The 14960-nt window shown below is 36.4% G+C and overlaps 1 protein-coding gene across 1 annotated transcript in view; it reads right to left on the bottom strand.

Moving 5' to 3' along the window:
* The window catches only part of VAV3 (vav guanine nucleotide exchange factor 3), a 393400-nt gene that overhangs the window by 28223 nt on the left and 350217 nt on the right, over positions 1 to 14960 (bottom strand). Inside the window, exons 22-23 of the mRNA XM_059927079.1 lie at positions 13661 to 13695; positions 368 to 484 (exon numbers count right to left, since the gene is read on the bottom strand). Coding sequence (XP_059783062.1) covers positions 368 to 484; positions 13661 to 13695 — 152 coding nt within the window. The remainder of the gene's footprint in view (positions 1 to 367; positions 485 to 13660; positions 13696 to 14960) is intronic.

Here is a 14960-nt window from a genome sequence, read left to right on the forward strand (position 1 = left end):
GATGGTGGAGTTGGGTTACATTTGATCAATCACTATGCCCAATTTATTTATAAGATCAATTTGGGAATATGGAAAAACAAAACAAAATCTAGTAATTTATAATTCTTAGGATTTACTAGAAACATACACACATCAAGTACAATGTTATGAAAGAAGTCTAGTATGCCAATTAGCAGCCTATATAACACTTAATACCATTTTTTCTAACAGATATTTTCAAGTATTAATGAACTGTCTGGAGAGATGATACATTATTTCTGCTGCAATTAGAACCTTGGTTTTCAGCTTCAGTGTTATATATGTCAGATGATCTATGCAATTATGAAAACAGGAAAGCTATTTCTGTAAAAGTACTTGTCCCACTTACTTAATGCTAATTGCATATTCTCCTGACTCTTTGGTTCTGTGCCTCACAAGGTAAGTACTATTTACCCTGTTAATAAGTTCAGTCTCTGCCTGCAATCTTTCCATTGCTCCAGCATACCTGTAAGAAACAAGGATGCAGAAAATTTGGGTAATGTACCTGGAAGAGAACAGAGGCTAAAAATATGTATCTGTTAGGATTTTAACTTAGTGGCAGATCTGAACTGTTTTTACTTCTGTACTAATTATAGTACTTCAAAAAAAATAATGCAGAAAAAAGTCCTTTAGATACGTCCAAACACAAATGCTCTACAAAGATTACAACAGTGAAGTGAATATTGCCTAACATACACTAAATATTTATCAAATAGATAAATGGGACAAAGAAAAGAATTAATAGGTATCGGGTTAGAGAGAGAGTTGTGGGAAATTTAGGGACAAGAAAGAAAAAGACTTGTAGGGAAGGGTTGCCCTGCGTAAGACACACACAGATACACATACACATATACACACATACACGCACTCCTCCAAAATTTCACCTTTGCTAGGTAAAACAGTATGAAACAAAATTTCCTTTGAGTATTGTTGTAAGAAAATTCAGAAACAATTTAAATTATTTTTAAATAATTATTTTTTGGATATAAGATTAATTCTTGTAGTCCACAATTTTGATAACCAATTTTCTTAAGAAACTGATAGTAATGAATACAATTTTTAAAAGGTGGATATTTTCAAAACCAGAATTCAATTCTTCCTAAACTATACTGGTCTTAAGCATACCCACATCCCATAATGATAACAATAAAAGGCCCAAATTCAATGTTAAAATATTCTTTAATGACCCTTTGCATCAAATACAGGTTTAGCATTTATTGACAAAATATATCAGAGATTATGGGTAATAAAAGTTAAAGGAAAAACTTTTATGTTGAGATCAGCTATCTTTCAAATCAATATTCTAGAAAATTTTCTGATTCACATGTAGACTCATGTAACCCAGTGTAAATACCCACATTTAATCTATGCTAAATATTGGGTTGGCCAAAACGTTTGTTCGGTTAGTGAATACGTTCAATAAAATTCTTTGTGAAAATGAAAAATGTTTTATTTTTATTTAAAACCAAACGAACTTTTTGGCCAATCCAATATTTAAAATACACATGGTAGGCATTTGACAAGTTTGCAAAGGGAGGAGGACATGTGAGGTTTCCACCAAGTACAGAAGAAAAGCTGAGGGCATTTTATGTAGATTTAACCTTGGGTTAAGTTAGGATAACCACTGACTCATTACTACCTAGTATAATCTGACTCACATCTTCCTCTTCAATCTTATTTCTAACAAACCCCTTCTTTACTAGTCTCCAGGCTTCTTTCAGGTTCAAGAATTCTTAGAGTTTTGCATAGACTATATTCCTGTGTTGGAAATCTCTCACCCTCTGTCAACCCACATTCCTTCTCCTCCTTCAGGTTTAGAGAGTCTTTTCTGACCATCCCAGCTAAAGAACACTGTCCTGTATCTGTCCATTATTCTCATTACAGTATCCCTAATTTCCTTCATGGCATTTACGGCAATTAGCATATAGCATAAGCATTTTTATCAGAGTAACACATGAACATAGTTTTTAAAAGTCAAGTCATACTATAAAACTATAATGAAAAAGCAGCACTACCCCATCTTATCAGATCCTACCCCAAGTCCCATTTCAAGTATTTCACCTATTTTTCCTTGTTATTTTTAATATCTACTTGATATTTCTAAATAACATGATTAAACTACAATTTATCAATTTTATTTTATTTTTAATTTTAATTTTATTGGAGTATAGTTGATTTACAATATTGTGTTAGTTTTAGGTGTACAAGCAAAATGATTCAGTTAAACATATACATATATTCATTCTTTTTGGATTCTTTTCTCCTATAGGTTATCACAGAATATGGAGTAGAGTTCCCTGTGCTAAACAGTATGTCCTTGTTGGTTATCTATCTTAGTAGTGTGTGGATGTTCATCCCAAGTTCCTGATTTATCCTTCCCCCAACGTTTCCCCTTTGGTAACCATAAGTTAGTTTTCAATATCCGAAAGTCCGTTTCTGTTTTGCAAATAAGTTCATTTGTATCATTTTTTAAAATTAGATTCCACATATAAGTGATATCATATGATATTGGTCTTTATCTGACTTACTTCACTTAGTATGACAATCTCTAGGTCCATGCATGTTGCTGCAAATGGCATTATTTCATTTTTCTTTTGGCTGAGTAATATTTTCCATTGTCTGTATGTACCACATCTTCTTTACCCATTCCTCTGTCCCTAGACATTTAGGTTGCTTCCATGTCTTGGCTAATGTAGATAGTGCTGCAATGAACATTAGGGAAGCATGTATCCTTTCGAACCATGTTTTCTCCGGATATGTGCCCAGGAATGGGATTGCTGGATCATATGGTAGTTCTATTTTTAGTTTTTTAAGGAACCTCCATACTGTTTTCCACAGAGGTAGTGCCAATTTATATTCCACCAGTAGTGTAGGAGGGTTCCCATTTCTCCACACCCTCTCCAGCATTTATTGTTTGTGGACTTTTTGATGATGCCATTCTGACCAGTGTGAAGTGATACTTCATTGGAGTTTCGATTAGCACTTCTCTGATAATTAGTGATGTTGAGCATCTTTTCATATGCCTTTTGGCCAACTGTATGTCTTCTTTGGAGAAATGTTTATTTAGGTCTTCTGCCCATTTTTTGATTGGGATTTTTTTTTTGTTTTTTTGACATAGAGCTGCTTGAGCTGTTTGCATATTATGGAGATTAATCCCTTGTCGGTCACTTTGTTTGCAAATATTTTCTCCCATTCTGTGGGTTGTCTTTTTGATTTTTTTTTAATGGTTTCCTTTCCTGTGCAGAAGCTTTTAAGTTTAATTAGGTCCCATTTGTTTATTTTCGCTTTTATTTTCATTACTCTAGGAGGTGAATCCAAAAAGATATTGCTGAGATTTATGTCAGAGTGTTCTACCTATGTTTTCCTCTAAGAGTTTTATAATGTCTGGCCTTACATTTAGGTCGTTGATCCATTTTGAGTTTATTTTTGTGTATGGTGTTAGAAAATGTTCTAATTTCATTCTTTTACATGTAGCTGTCCAGTTTTCCCAGCATCACTTACTGAAGAGACTGTCTCTTCTCCATTGTACGTTCTTCCCTCTTTGTCATAGATTAAAAAAATTTTTTTTTCCTAAATTTTTTGGTTGCGCTGTGCAGCATGTGGGATCTTAGTTCCCCGACCAGGGATCAAACCTGTGCCCCTTGCAGTGAAAGCGTGGAGTCCTACCCACTGGACTGCCAGGGAAATTCCTCCTTTGTCACAGATTAATTGACCATAGGTCTGTGGGTTTATTTCTGGGCTTTCAATCCTGTTCTGTTGATCTATATTTCTGTTTATGTGCCAGTACCATACTGTTTTGATGACTGTAGATTTGTAGTATAGTCTGAAGTCAGGGAGTCTGATTCCTCCAGCTCCATTTTTCTTTCTCAGGATTGCTTTAGCTATTTGGGGCCTTTTGTGTTCCCACACAAATTGTAAAATTTTTTGTTCTAATTCTGTGAAAAATGCCATTGGTAATTTGATAGGGATTGCATTGAATCTGCAGATTGCCTTGGGTAGTATAGTCATTTTGACAATATTGATTCTTCCCATCCAAGAACATGGTATATGTTTCCATCTGTTTGTGTCATCTACGATTTTTTTCATCAGCATCATAGTTTTTGAAGTACAGCTCTTTTGCCTCCTTAGGTAGGTTTATTCCTGGGTATTTTATTCTTTTTCATGTGATGGTAAATGGGATTGTTTCTTTAATTTCTCTTTCTGATCTTTCATTGTTAGTATATAGAAATGCAAGAGATTTCTGTGTATTAACTTTGTATCCTGAAACTTTTTTTCAAACCATGTTTTTCTCCGGATCTATGCCCAGGAGTGGGATTGTTGGATCATATGGTAGCTCTATTTTTAGTTTTTTAAGGAACCTCCATACTGTTCTCTATAGTGCCTGTACCAATTTACATTCCCACCAACAGTGTAGGAGGGTTACCTTTTCTCCACACCCTCTCCAGCATTTATTGCTTGTAGACTTTTCGATGATGGCCATAATGACTGGTGTGAGGTGATATATCATTGTAGTTTTGATTTGCATTTCTCTGATAATTAGTGATGTTGAGCATCTTTTCATGTACCTCTTGGCCATCGTTATCTCTTCTTTGAAGAAATGTCTATTTAGGTCCCACTTTCTGGAGAGCTTTTTATCATAAATGGGTGTTGAATTTTGTCAAAAGCTTTTCCTGCATCTATTGAGATGCTCGTATGCTTTTTATTCTTCAATTTGTTGATGTGGTATCACACTGATTGATTTGCGGATACTGAAAATTCCTTGCATCCCTGGGATAAATCTCACTTGATTACAGTGTATGATCGCATTTAATATATTGCTGGTTTCAGATTGCTAGTATTTTGTTGAGGATTTTTGTGTCTATGTTTATCAGTGATATTGGCCTGTAGTTTTCTTTTTTTGTGGTATCTTTGTCTGATTTTGGTATTGGGGTGATGCTGGCCTCATAGAATGCATTTGGGAGTGTTCCATCCTCTGTGACTTTTTGGAAGAGTGTGAGAAGTATAGGTGTTAACTCTTCTCTAAATGTTTGATAGAATTTGCCTGTGCAGCAATCTGCTTCTGGACTTTTGTTTGCTGGGAGTTTTTTAATCAGTTTCAATTTCAGTACTTGTGATTGGTCTGTTCATATTTTCTATTTCTTCCTGGTTCAGTCTTGGGAGATTGTACCTTTCTGAGAATTTGCCCATTTCTTCTAGGTTGTCCATGTTATTGGCATATAGTTGCTTGTAGTACTCTCTTATGATCCTTTGTATTTCTGTGGTGTCAGTTGTAACTTCTTTTTCATTTCTAATTGTATTGATTTGAGCCCTCTCCCTCTTTTTCTTGATGAGTCTGGCTAAAGTTTTGTCAATTTTGTTTATCTTTTCAAAGAACCAGCTTACAGTTCCATTGATCTTTTCTATTTTCTTCATCTCTATTTCATTTATTTCTGCTCTGATCTTTAATGATTTCTTTCAATCTACTAACTTTGGGTTTTGTTTGTTCTTCTTTCTCTTTGATTTTTCTTGTTTCCTGAGGTAAGACTGTATTGCTATAAACTTCCCTTTTAGAACTGCTTTTGCTGTGTCCCATAGGTTTTGGATCATCGTGCTTTCACTTTCATCTGTCTCTAGGTATTGTTTGATTTCCTCTTTGATTTCTTCAGTGATCCATTGGTTGTTTAGTAGCATATTGTTTAGCTTCCAGGTGTGTGTGTGTTTTTTACAGTTTTTTTCCTTGTAGTTGATTTCTAATCTCATAGCGTTGTGGTTGGAAAAGATGCTTGATGTGATTTCAATTTTCTTAAATTTACTGAGGCTCTCTTTGTGGCCCAGCAGGTGATCAATCCTGGAGAATGTTCCATGTGTACTTGAGAAGAATGTGTATTCTGCTGCTTTTGGATGGAATGCTCTATAAATATCAATTAAGTCCACCTGGTCTAATATGTCATTTAATGCTTGTGTTTCGTTATTGATTTTCTGTCTGGATGATCTGTCCATTGATGAAAGTGGGGTGTTAAAGTCCCCCACTATTATTGTGTTATTGTCAGTTTCTCCTTTTATGGCCATTAGCATTTGCTTCATATATTGAGGTGCTCCTATGTTGGGTGCATGTATATTTACAATTGTTATATCTTCTTCTTGGATTGATCCCTTGATCATTATGTAGTGCCCTTCTCTGTTTCTTGTAATAGTCTTTATTTTAAAGTCTGTTTTGTCTGACATGAGCATTGTTACTCCAGCTTTCTTTTGATTTCCATTCGCATGGAATAGATTGTTTTACATACCCTTACTTTCAGTCAGTATGTGTCCCTAGATCTGTAGCACTGCTACTGCAGCTTTCTTTTTATTTTCATTTGCATGGAATATCTTTTTCCATCTTCTCACTTCAGCCTGTATGTGTCCCTAGATCAGAAGTGGGTTTCTTGTAGACATCATATATATGGGTCTTGTTTTTGTATCCATTCAGCTAGTCTGTGTCTTTTGATTGTTGCATTTAATCTGTTTATGTGTAAGATAATTATCAATATGTATGTTTTTATTGCCATTTTGGTAATTGTTTTGGATTTGTTTTTGTTGGTGTTTTTTCTTCCCTTCCTCTTTTGTTCTCTTGTGATTTGATGACTAAATTTAGTGTTGTGTTTGGATTCCTTTTTCTTTTTTGTGTGTGTATCTATTGTAGATTTTCGGTTTGCAGCTACCGTGAAGTTTTGATATAGCAGTCTATATATACACAAGATTGTTTTAAGTTGTTGGTCTTTTAATTTCAAATGCATTTTCAGTATCCTGCATTTGTGCTCTCCTCCACTCACAATTGCTGGTTTTGATATCATATTTGTGTGGAAATGATTTCCTACCTTTACTGTATGTTTGCCTTTACTGATGAGATTTTACATTTGTAATTTTCTTGATTCTAGTTGTGGCCTCTTCTGCCTAGAGAAGTTCCTTTGGCATTTGTTGCAAAGCTGGTCTGGTAGTGCTGAGTTCTCTTGGCTTTTGCTTGTATGTAAAACTTTTGATTTCTCTATCAAATCTGAATGAAAGCCTTGCTGGGTAGAATATTCTTGGTTGTAGATTCTTCCCTTTCATCACTTTAAATATATCATGAAACTCCCTTCTGGCCTGCAGAGTTTCTGCTGAAAAATCAGCTGATAACCATATGGGAGTTCCCTTGTTCCCTTGTATGTTATTTGTTGCTCTTCCCTAGTTGCTTTTAATATTGTTTTTCTTTATCTTTAATTTTCGTCAATTTGATTACTATGTGGCTCTGTGTGTTTCCCCTTGGGTTTATCCTGCCTGGGACTCTTTGTGCTTCCTGGACTTGGGTGACTGTTTCCTTTCCCATGTTAAGGAAGTTTTCAGCTATTATCTCTTCAAATATTTTCTCAGATCCTTTCTCTTCTCTCCTTCTGGGACCCCTATAGTGTGAATGTTGGTGTATTTAACGTTGTCCCTAAGGTCTCTTAGACTGTCCTCATTTATTTTCATTCTTTTTTCTTTATCCTGTTCCATGGCAGTGATTTCCACCATTCTGTCTTCCAGGTCGCTTATCCATTCTTCTACCTCAGTTATTTTGCTACTGATTCCTTCTAGTTTATTTTTTCATTTCAGTTATTGTATTGTTCATCTGTTTGTTCTTTAGTTCTTCTAGGTCTTTGTTAAGCATTTCTTGTATCTTCTCAATCTGTGCCTCCATTCTTTTTCCAAGCTCTTGGATCATCTTTACTATCATTACTCTGAATTCTTTTTCAGGTGGATTGTCTATCTCCACTTTACTTAGTTCTTCTGGGGTTTTATCTCCTTCATCTGGGACATATTCCTCTGCTGTCTCATTTTGTCTAACTTTCTGTGATTGTGGTTTCTGTTCTGCAGGCTGCAGGGTTGTAGTTCTTCTGCTGTCTGCCCTCTGGTGGATGAGGCTGTCTAAGAGGCTTGTGCAGGCTTCCTGGTGGGAGGGACTGGTACCTGCCCACTGGTGGGTGGAGCTGGGTCTTCTCCCTTTGGTGGGCAGGGCCATGTCAGGAGGTGTGTTTATTGGGCAGCTGTTTATTCAGGAAGACGTTAAGCAGCTTGTCTGCTAATGGATGGGGCTGTGTTCCTGCCCTGTTGGTTGTTTGGCCTGAGGTATCCCAGTACTGGAGCCTACAGACTGTTGGGTGGGGCCAGGTCTTGGTGAGACAATGGTGGCCTTCAAGAGGGCTCATGCCAATGAGTTTGTCAAACCTGCCACTACCAGTGTCCTTGTCCCTGCAGTGAGCCACAGCCACCCCTGCCTCCACAGGAGACCCTCTAATACTAGCAGGTAAGTCTGGCCCAGTCTCTTATGAGGTTACCACTTTTTTCCCTGGGTCCTGGTGCACATGAGACCCTGTGTGCACTCACCAAGAGTGGGGTTTCTGTTTCCCCCAGTCCTGTGGAACTGCTGTGATCAAATCCTGCTGGCCTTCAAAGACAGATTCTCTGGGGGCTCCCTCTCCTGTTGCCACACCTCCAAGCTGGGGAGCCTAATGTGGGGCTCAACTTTCACTCCTGTGGGAGAACTTCTGTGGTATAATTGTTTTCCAGTTTGTGAGTTGGCCACCTGGTGTGTATGGATTTGATTTTACTGTGATTGTGCCCCTCCTACTGTCTTGTTGTGGCTTCTTCTTTGTCTTTGGATGTAGAATATCTTTTTTGGTAGGTTCCAGTGCTTTTTTGTTGGTGGTTGTTCAGTCGTTAGCTGTGATCCTGGTGTTTCCATAAGAAGGGGTGAGCATGTGTCCTTCTACCCTGCCATCTTGTCTCCTCCCATTATATATCTCCCATGAGGTTTTGATGTAGCAGTCTATATATATACAAGATTGTTTTAAGTTGTTGATCTCTTATTTTTAAATGCACTTCCAATATCCTGCATTTGTACTCTCCTCTTCTCATTATTGCTGGTTCTGATATCATATTTGTGCATGGATGACTTCCTACTTTTACTTTATGTTTGCCTTTACTGGTGAGCTTTCCCATTCATAGTTTTCTTGATTTTAGTTGTGGCCTTTTCTGTAGAGAGAAGTTATTTTGGCATTTTTTGCAAAGCTGGTCTGGTGGTGCTGAATTCTCTTAGCTTTTGCTTGTCTGTAAAACTTTTGATTTCTCCATCAAACCTGAATGGGAGCCTTGCTGGGTAGAGTACTCTTGGTTGTAGGTTTTTCCCTTGCATCATGTTAAATGTATTGTGCCACTCCCTTCTGGCCTGCAGAGTTTCTGCTTAAAAATCAGCTGATAACCATATCAGGGTTCCCTTGTATGTTATTTGTTGCTTTTAATATTTTTTCTTTGTCTTTAATTTTTGTCAGTTTGATTAATTTGTGTCTTGGCATGTTCCTCCTTGGGTTTATCTTGTATGGGACTCTCTGCGCTTCCTGGATTTGATTGAGTGTTTCCTTTCTCACGTTAGGGAAGTTTTCAGCTATAATCTCTTCAAATATTATTTTCTCAGGCCCTTTCTCTCTCTCTTCTCCTTCTGAGTCTTTATCAATTTTAGAAGTCAGGATGGAAAATCACTGTTTCTCCACTTATGCTCATGCCTTCATAGTGCTGCACCTCATTCTTTGTGTAACCTCTCCAAAGCTAAGCCATCATCTTACCCAGTTGTGTCATGTTGTCACATTCGAAGAACATCTGACATCAAAAAACAAGTCCTCAAGTTTTTGGTTTGCTCAAGCTTCTTTGTCTCTACCACAGATGTTTTCCAAATTCTCCAAGAGGATTATAAACCCCTCAGTGACACCTTTTCAACACCATGTACTGTACCTAATAATTTTTTCGATGGAGACATTCATCTTTCTCAAGCAAGCTCTCCACCCTCTTGGTCTAATCACCACTGCTTGCTCTCTAAGCCTGCTGAATTACTGTAGTCCTGGACATCCCTTTGCTCCCATTTCCTATGTTCTGTATCTCCCTCTTTTTTGGTTTACTAGCTCATCCTTCAGATTCCTATAAATGAAGACATGGGATGTAATACTCAGAAGGCCTCACATCTATGAACATGTTTTTATTTTACTTAATAATCCTTAATTCACAGTTTGGCTGGATATAGAATTATAGATGAGAAATTATTTACTTCTCAAATTTTAAGGCATCACTCTACTGTTCTAACTTCCAATTCAATGCCATCCTGATTTCCAAGTCTTTGTATATAATCTGATTTTTTTTCTCCCTGGAAACTCTCAGTTGCTTTGTTTTCTCTATGTAGCAAACTTTCATGTTAATATGCCTTTCGGTTATGTGCTGTACTAAAAGGTTCAGTATTGTCCTTGGCCCTTGGTAGCATCTTTGATTTGGAGCCATATACCCTTCAGTTCTAAAAAAAATTTTTTTTGTTTTTTTTTTTGATAATTGTTGTTCTCAGTTTCCCTTTCTGGAGTTCTATTAAGTGAAGGCTGGACTTCTCAGGTCACTTGTCTACTCTATCTTTTCTCTCATATTATCTCTCTTTGATTTTCTGAAGGATTTACTCAACTTTATTTTCCAGTTTCTGTACTCAATACTTAACTAGAACAGCTCTTTCTTATTATCTGATTGTTGCTTTTATTAAAACATCCAGCTCACTTCTATGGATACATTGTCATCTCTTAATTCTAAGAATATAAATTAAAGGCTTCTTTCTTCTGCCCATTCTAATGTCTGTAATTCTTCCAAGTTTCTTTCTCCCATTTATTTGTTCTTTACTTCAAGGTTTTTCTTAAATGCCTGGTTACTCCTTGTTGTCTGCTCATATTTAAGAGGAAGACATCCAAGAACTGACTGGAAGCTCTGTGTGGGGGAAGCAAGGGAGGCTCATTGGGTGGGAACCTGATCGTTTGGCAAGAACCTTATGATGGGGCTGGATTTTAGATTTTTTATTTTGAGTCTATTCTGTTTCTTTAGAGAAAAATCTTCCAAATTCCTATCTGGATGCAAGAAGAGAGTAGTCCACGTGTGTGAGACACAGCTGTCACAGTACTGAAATTGAGCTACACAAAGGAACTGGGGATCATCATCAGTCTGTATATTGACTTTCCTTAATTTGACCCATCTGGTTTCAGTATGACTGCTCTCCCAATCTCTGCTGGTCCTGCTCTTTCCAAGTCTAGGCCCCATATGCCTCAATTTTTCCATGTAATATACCTTCTAACTTATGTCTCCTGCTAAGGTAGGGAAAGGTAAGTTGCCTGACTACTTGGAGGATGAGGTAGGTTCCTTGGCATCTGTATCCTTTTCTTCATAAGTATTTTCAGACAGTTCCCCAGATTTAAGCCCCATGCCTCATCCCTGCCTTCATGACACCCCAAAACAGAGACTGTTGAAGATAATCATCTTGAATTCTGTTTTATTTCATGGCCTATAAAAGAGATAAAGTTTACCTTATGGGAACAACTTGTTTTAAAATGTGCAAATAATAAATACACCATACAGTTGGTGTTATTCACTTTCTTAATGACTTGAGAACCACAGTGTAACTTTTCTCTAAACAGTTTAGTATTTCTAACATTGAAGATTTCATTTTCTGATATAGTTGATCATTTTGTTCCTTAGCAGAAGGCATTTCACATGAAACTGCCTGCTTAGTGTGAATAAATTGTCCAAGTTGCTCAGAAAAGAAGAAAAAGTAATTATGAAATTCTACTATATCTTTATTTCTTACTGTTTTCAAGGGTCTTCCCTCATCTGAACATCTTGTTTTTTTATAATTAGGAACAATACTTTTCTAACTGGTCATATATTCAATAGAATTTTACATATTGGCAAGGGTACATTTTAAAACAAAGGGTTCAAAAACAAATCTCCTGTGCCCTGACTGGTTCCCAGGTACCTGACTGGTTTATTTCATAAAATCCGTCGCAGATGTAGAGAACAGACGTGTGGACACAGGGGGAAGGGGAGGGTGGGATGAATTGGGCGATTAGGTTTGACATAAATACACTACCACGTGTAAAATAGATAGCTAGTGGGAACCTGTGGTATAGCTCGGGGAGCTCAGCTTGGTGCTCTGTGATGACCTAGATGGGTGGGATTGGGGGAGGTGGGAGGAAGGTCCAAGAGGGAAGGGATATATGTATGCATATAGCTGATTCACTTTGTTGTACACCAGAAACTAACACAACATCGTAAAGCAATTATACTCCAATTAAAAAAAAAATCCATCTAGTTTGTGGCTTTAGTATTTCTCTAAAATCATTACTCTTGTAACTATTATGCCTACTTACATGAGAAATAGTAAAAGAAAAGAGAAGGAAACTATCATCACACTCTCATGATTTCACCAGTTCTTGATGTTTTCCAGTTTGATTATCCATGCTATCACCTCTATTCTCCAAACTTAATTTGCCAGGATTACAGTCTTTAATTCCACGAAAACTAAGATCTCAAATTTGTCTTAAACCAGGTAAACATGTAGCAAAGATTTCCAGTTCCATTACAGACCTGCTACAATTTCTCCAGCAAGCTCAGTGCTGAAGCCCAGGGAGGGATGTCAGAGAAAGCAGACAATGACCACAGAAGGCAGAAATTGCTGGGGAGGGGAGAGCAAGACTGCTGAGGAGAGGATCTCATACTACGGACAATATATTCCTACAGTAACCTGGCATTTTTCATGCTCTGGTTATATAACAGAAAATGATCAGAATTTTAAATATCAAAGAACTCAGGTGTTAGCTACACCTGCAAACTGAACTAGTACTATATACTCTCAGAATATCTCATTTATATACATATCCTGATATCTAGTTTGTATACATATATTTCAATATCAAGAAAATAAAAATAGATGCAGTCATTTTAAGAGGAGCCAAACTCAAAATTCAGGAAACAAATATAAATAAGTAAATATGCCTGTGTTTTGTACTTTAACAGGTGGTGTGCCAATGTACAGACAGCATAACTTGGAATCCTGGCTGTACCATTTACTAGCTGGTTGGCCTTAACCTTTGTTTCCTCATCTGTAAAAATAATAAAAATAACCTTCCTTATACAGATGTTGGAAAAACAAAACAAAATGTGTAAAATACTAAGTACATACTAAGTACCCAGAATATGTTAGTTATTATCATATGATGATTATAACTATTTTAGATTCTAAATAGTTTTTCCGGTTGAGGATATCATTTCCCCTTAAACTCATAATGTCTAAAAAATAATAATCATTATCTACTGCTTCTTTGTTTCTGTTAGTGATACCGCTAACCTCCAAGTGTTATGTGAGCTCCACAGAGACCTAAAACTTTAGACTTGGACACATCTTGCTCCTCCCATATTATGTGTTATAAAATGTATTTTTAGGATCTACTCTCCTTTCTGGGCTAAATTTTAGTTTCAGAAAATGGAATCATACCTTTTTTCTCAACTTCATGAAATTTACTCTTCTAAAATACAATATACATATTTGCCCATGTCCCATTCCCCTCTGTGGATGTTATAAACTTTGGATTTACAGCCAAGTACATGTGCTTGTACACACACATGCACCACATCTGATAAAGATATGGAAAGGTCAGCAATATATAAATTCATTACGGTGTTTTGTTGCATCTGAAAACACCTTTAGCCAGGACAGATGGAAATTGAATGTAGTTTACTACTCCCACATTTAAGGTGTCCTCGAGCTAAGGGTATGGTATTTCAACTCAGCTACATAAACATTTTTAATACTTACCAGGGTTGGCAAGAATAATCTACTGGTTTGGGCACCTAGGATGTAAAAAGGCAAAAATAGATTAAGTTTACTTAAGGGAAGCTTTAAGAAATCAATCATTAATTCAGTTCAGCTGACTCAGCTCTATAAAACCCTAAGTAGCACAGTCCTAGAACTATCCATTGGCCATATTATACAGAGTGAATCATAGTATATGTCAGATAAGTAGAAAATAATTCATTTCACGTTAATTCTTTCATTCATTTTACTGCCACTGTACCTCTAAAGGAAGAGATAACAGGAAAAATATGAATTGGAATCTTTTGGTATTTATTATCAAGGCAGTTTAATCCTATCATAGAAAATTAAAATGAAAATGTTAGGAAAACCAAATAGCACACTGCTTTCCCAATATATGGGGAAAACAGGCAAAATAAACAATATACACCTGATATAGACTCTTATTGTGTAACACAGATTTTAGACTCTGATTTAGAAGTCTACCAACTGGAAAACCTTTTATTTATGAAAAAGTCATAGGAAATACTCATTTTCCCCTTTTCTCCTATGGAGCTTTACAACAGAGAAAAACTTCATTTTCTACGCAAATAAAGAAAGAAAAAATAAACTTCTAGTTGCTGATTGCAATTAGAAAATGAGCAAAGCCAAAGAAGGCACACCAATATTCAAAAAACAACAAATACAATTCGTACTATGTAATTTTCATGAATCACCTGAATCTTTGATGTATACATTCCATGGTATTCCTGGGCCTTTTTATGCTGGGTGATTAAAAATACTGTTACCCTCATTTGTAACTGAGGTCTGGTTAATGTGAATATATCTCTAGCTATGTCCATTTTCATAATGGGCTGTTACTATTTTGACCTTCCAGGTTAAGAATTATTTGTAAAAAACTATCCTTCTGGTCAGAACATCTCTAAAGTTACTAATATTTAAATATTTTTATCCTATGGATCACATTTTAAATTTCACCACTGTGTAAAATCCTGATACACAGATAACATATTGAAAGTAAATTATACCATTCGACTCCTGCGAATATTTTCTTATACCATTTTGTTTTTGCAAATAGAAATCAATCTTCAACAGTTTCCCTTTTAGTAAAATATACATGGCCTCAGAAATCTGATGGGGAAAAAAGGTTTTTCCTCCTTCCCTCTACCTCTCTGTATTCTTCAAATGTATGCTTATTCCTAAACCTATCTCTCTCTTCCTGGAGAACAACAACAAAGAGAGAGAAAGAGGACAGAGCAGGTAAAGAGCTTCAACATATCTTGACTGTGGATTTTCTCAGCTG

This window comes from Balaenoptera ricei, chromosome 1 (genome assembly GCF_028023285.1).
Source record: "Balaenoptera ricei isolate mBalRic1 chromosome 1, mBalRic1.hap2, whole genome shotgun sequence".
In the NCBI taxonomy this organism is placed as follows: domain Eukaryota; kingdom Metazoa; phylum Chordata; class Mammalia; order Artiodactyla; family Balaenopteridae; genus Balaenoptera; species Balaenoptera ricei.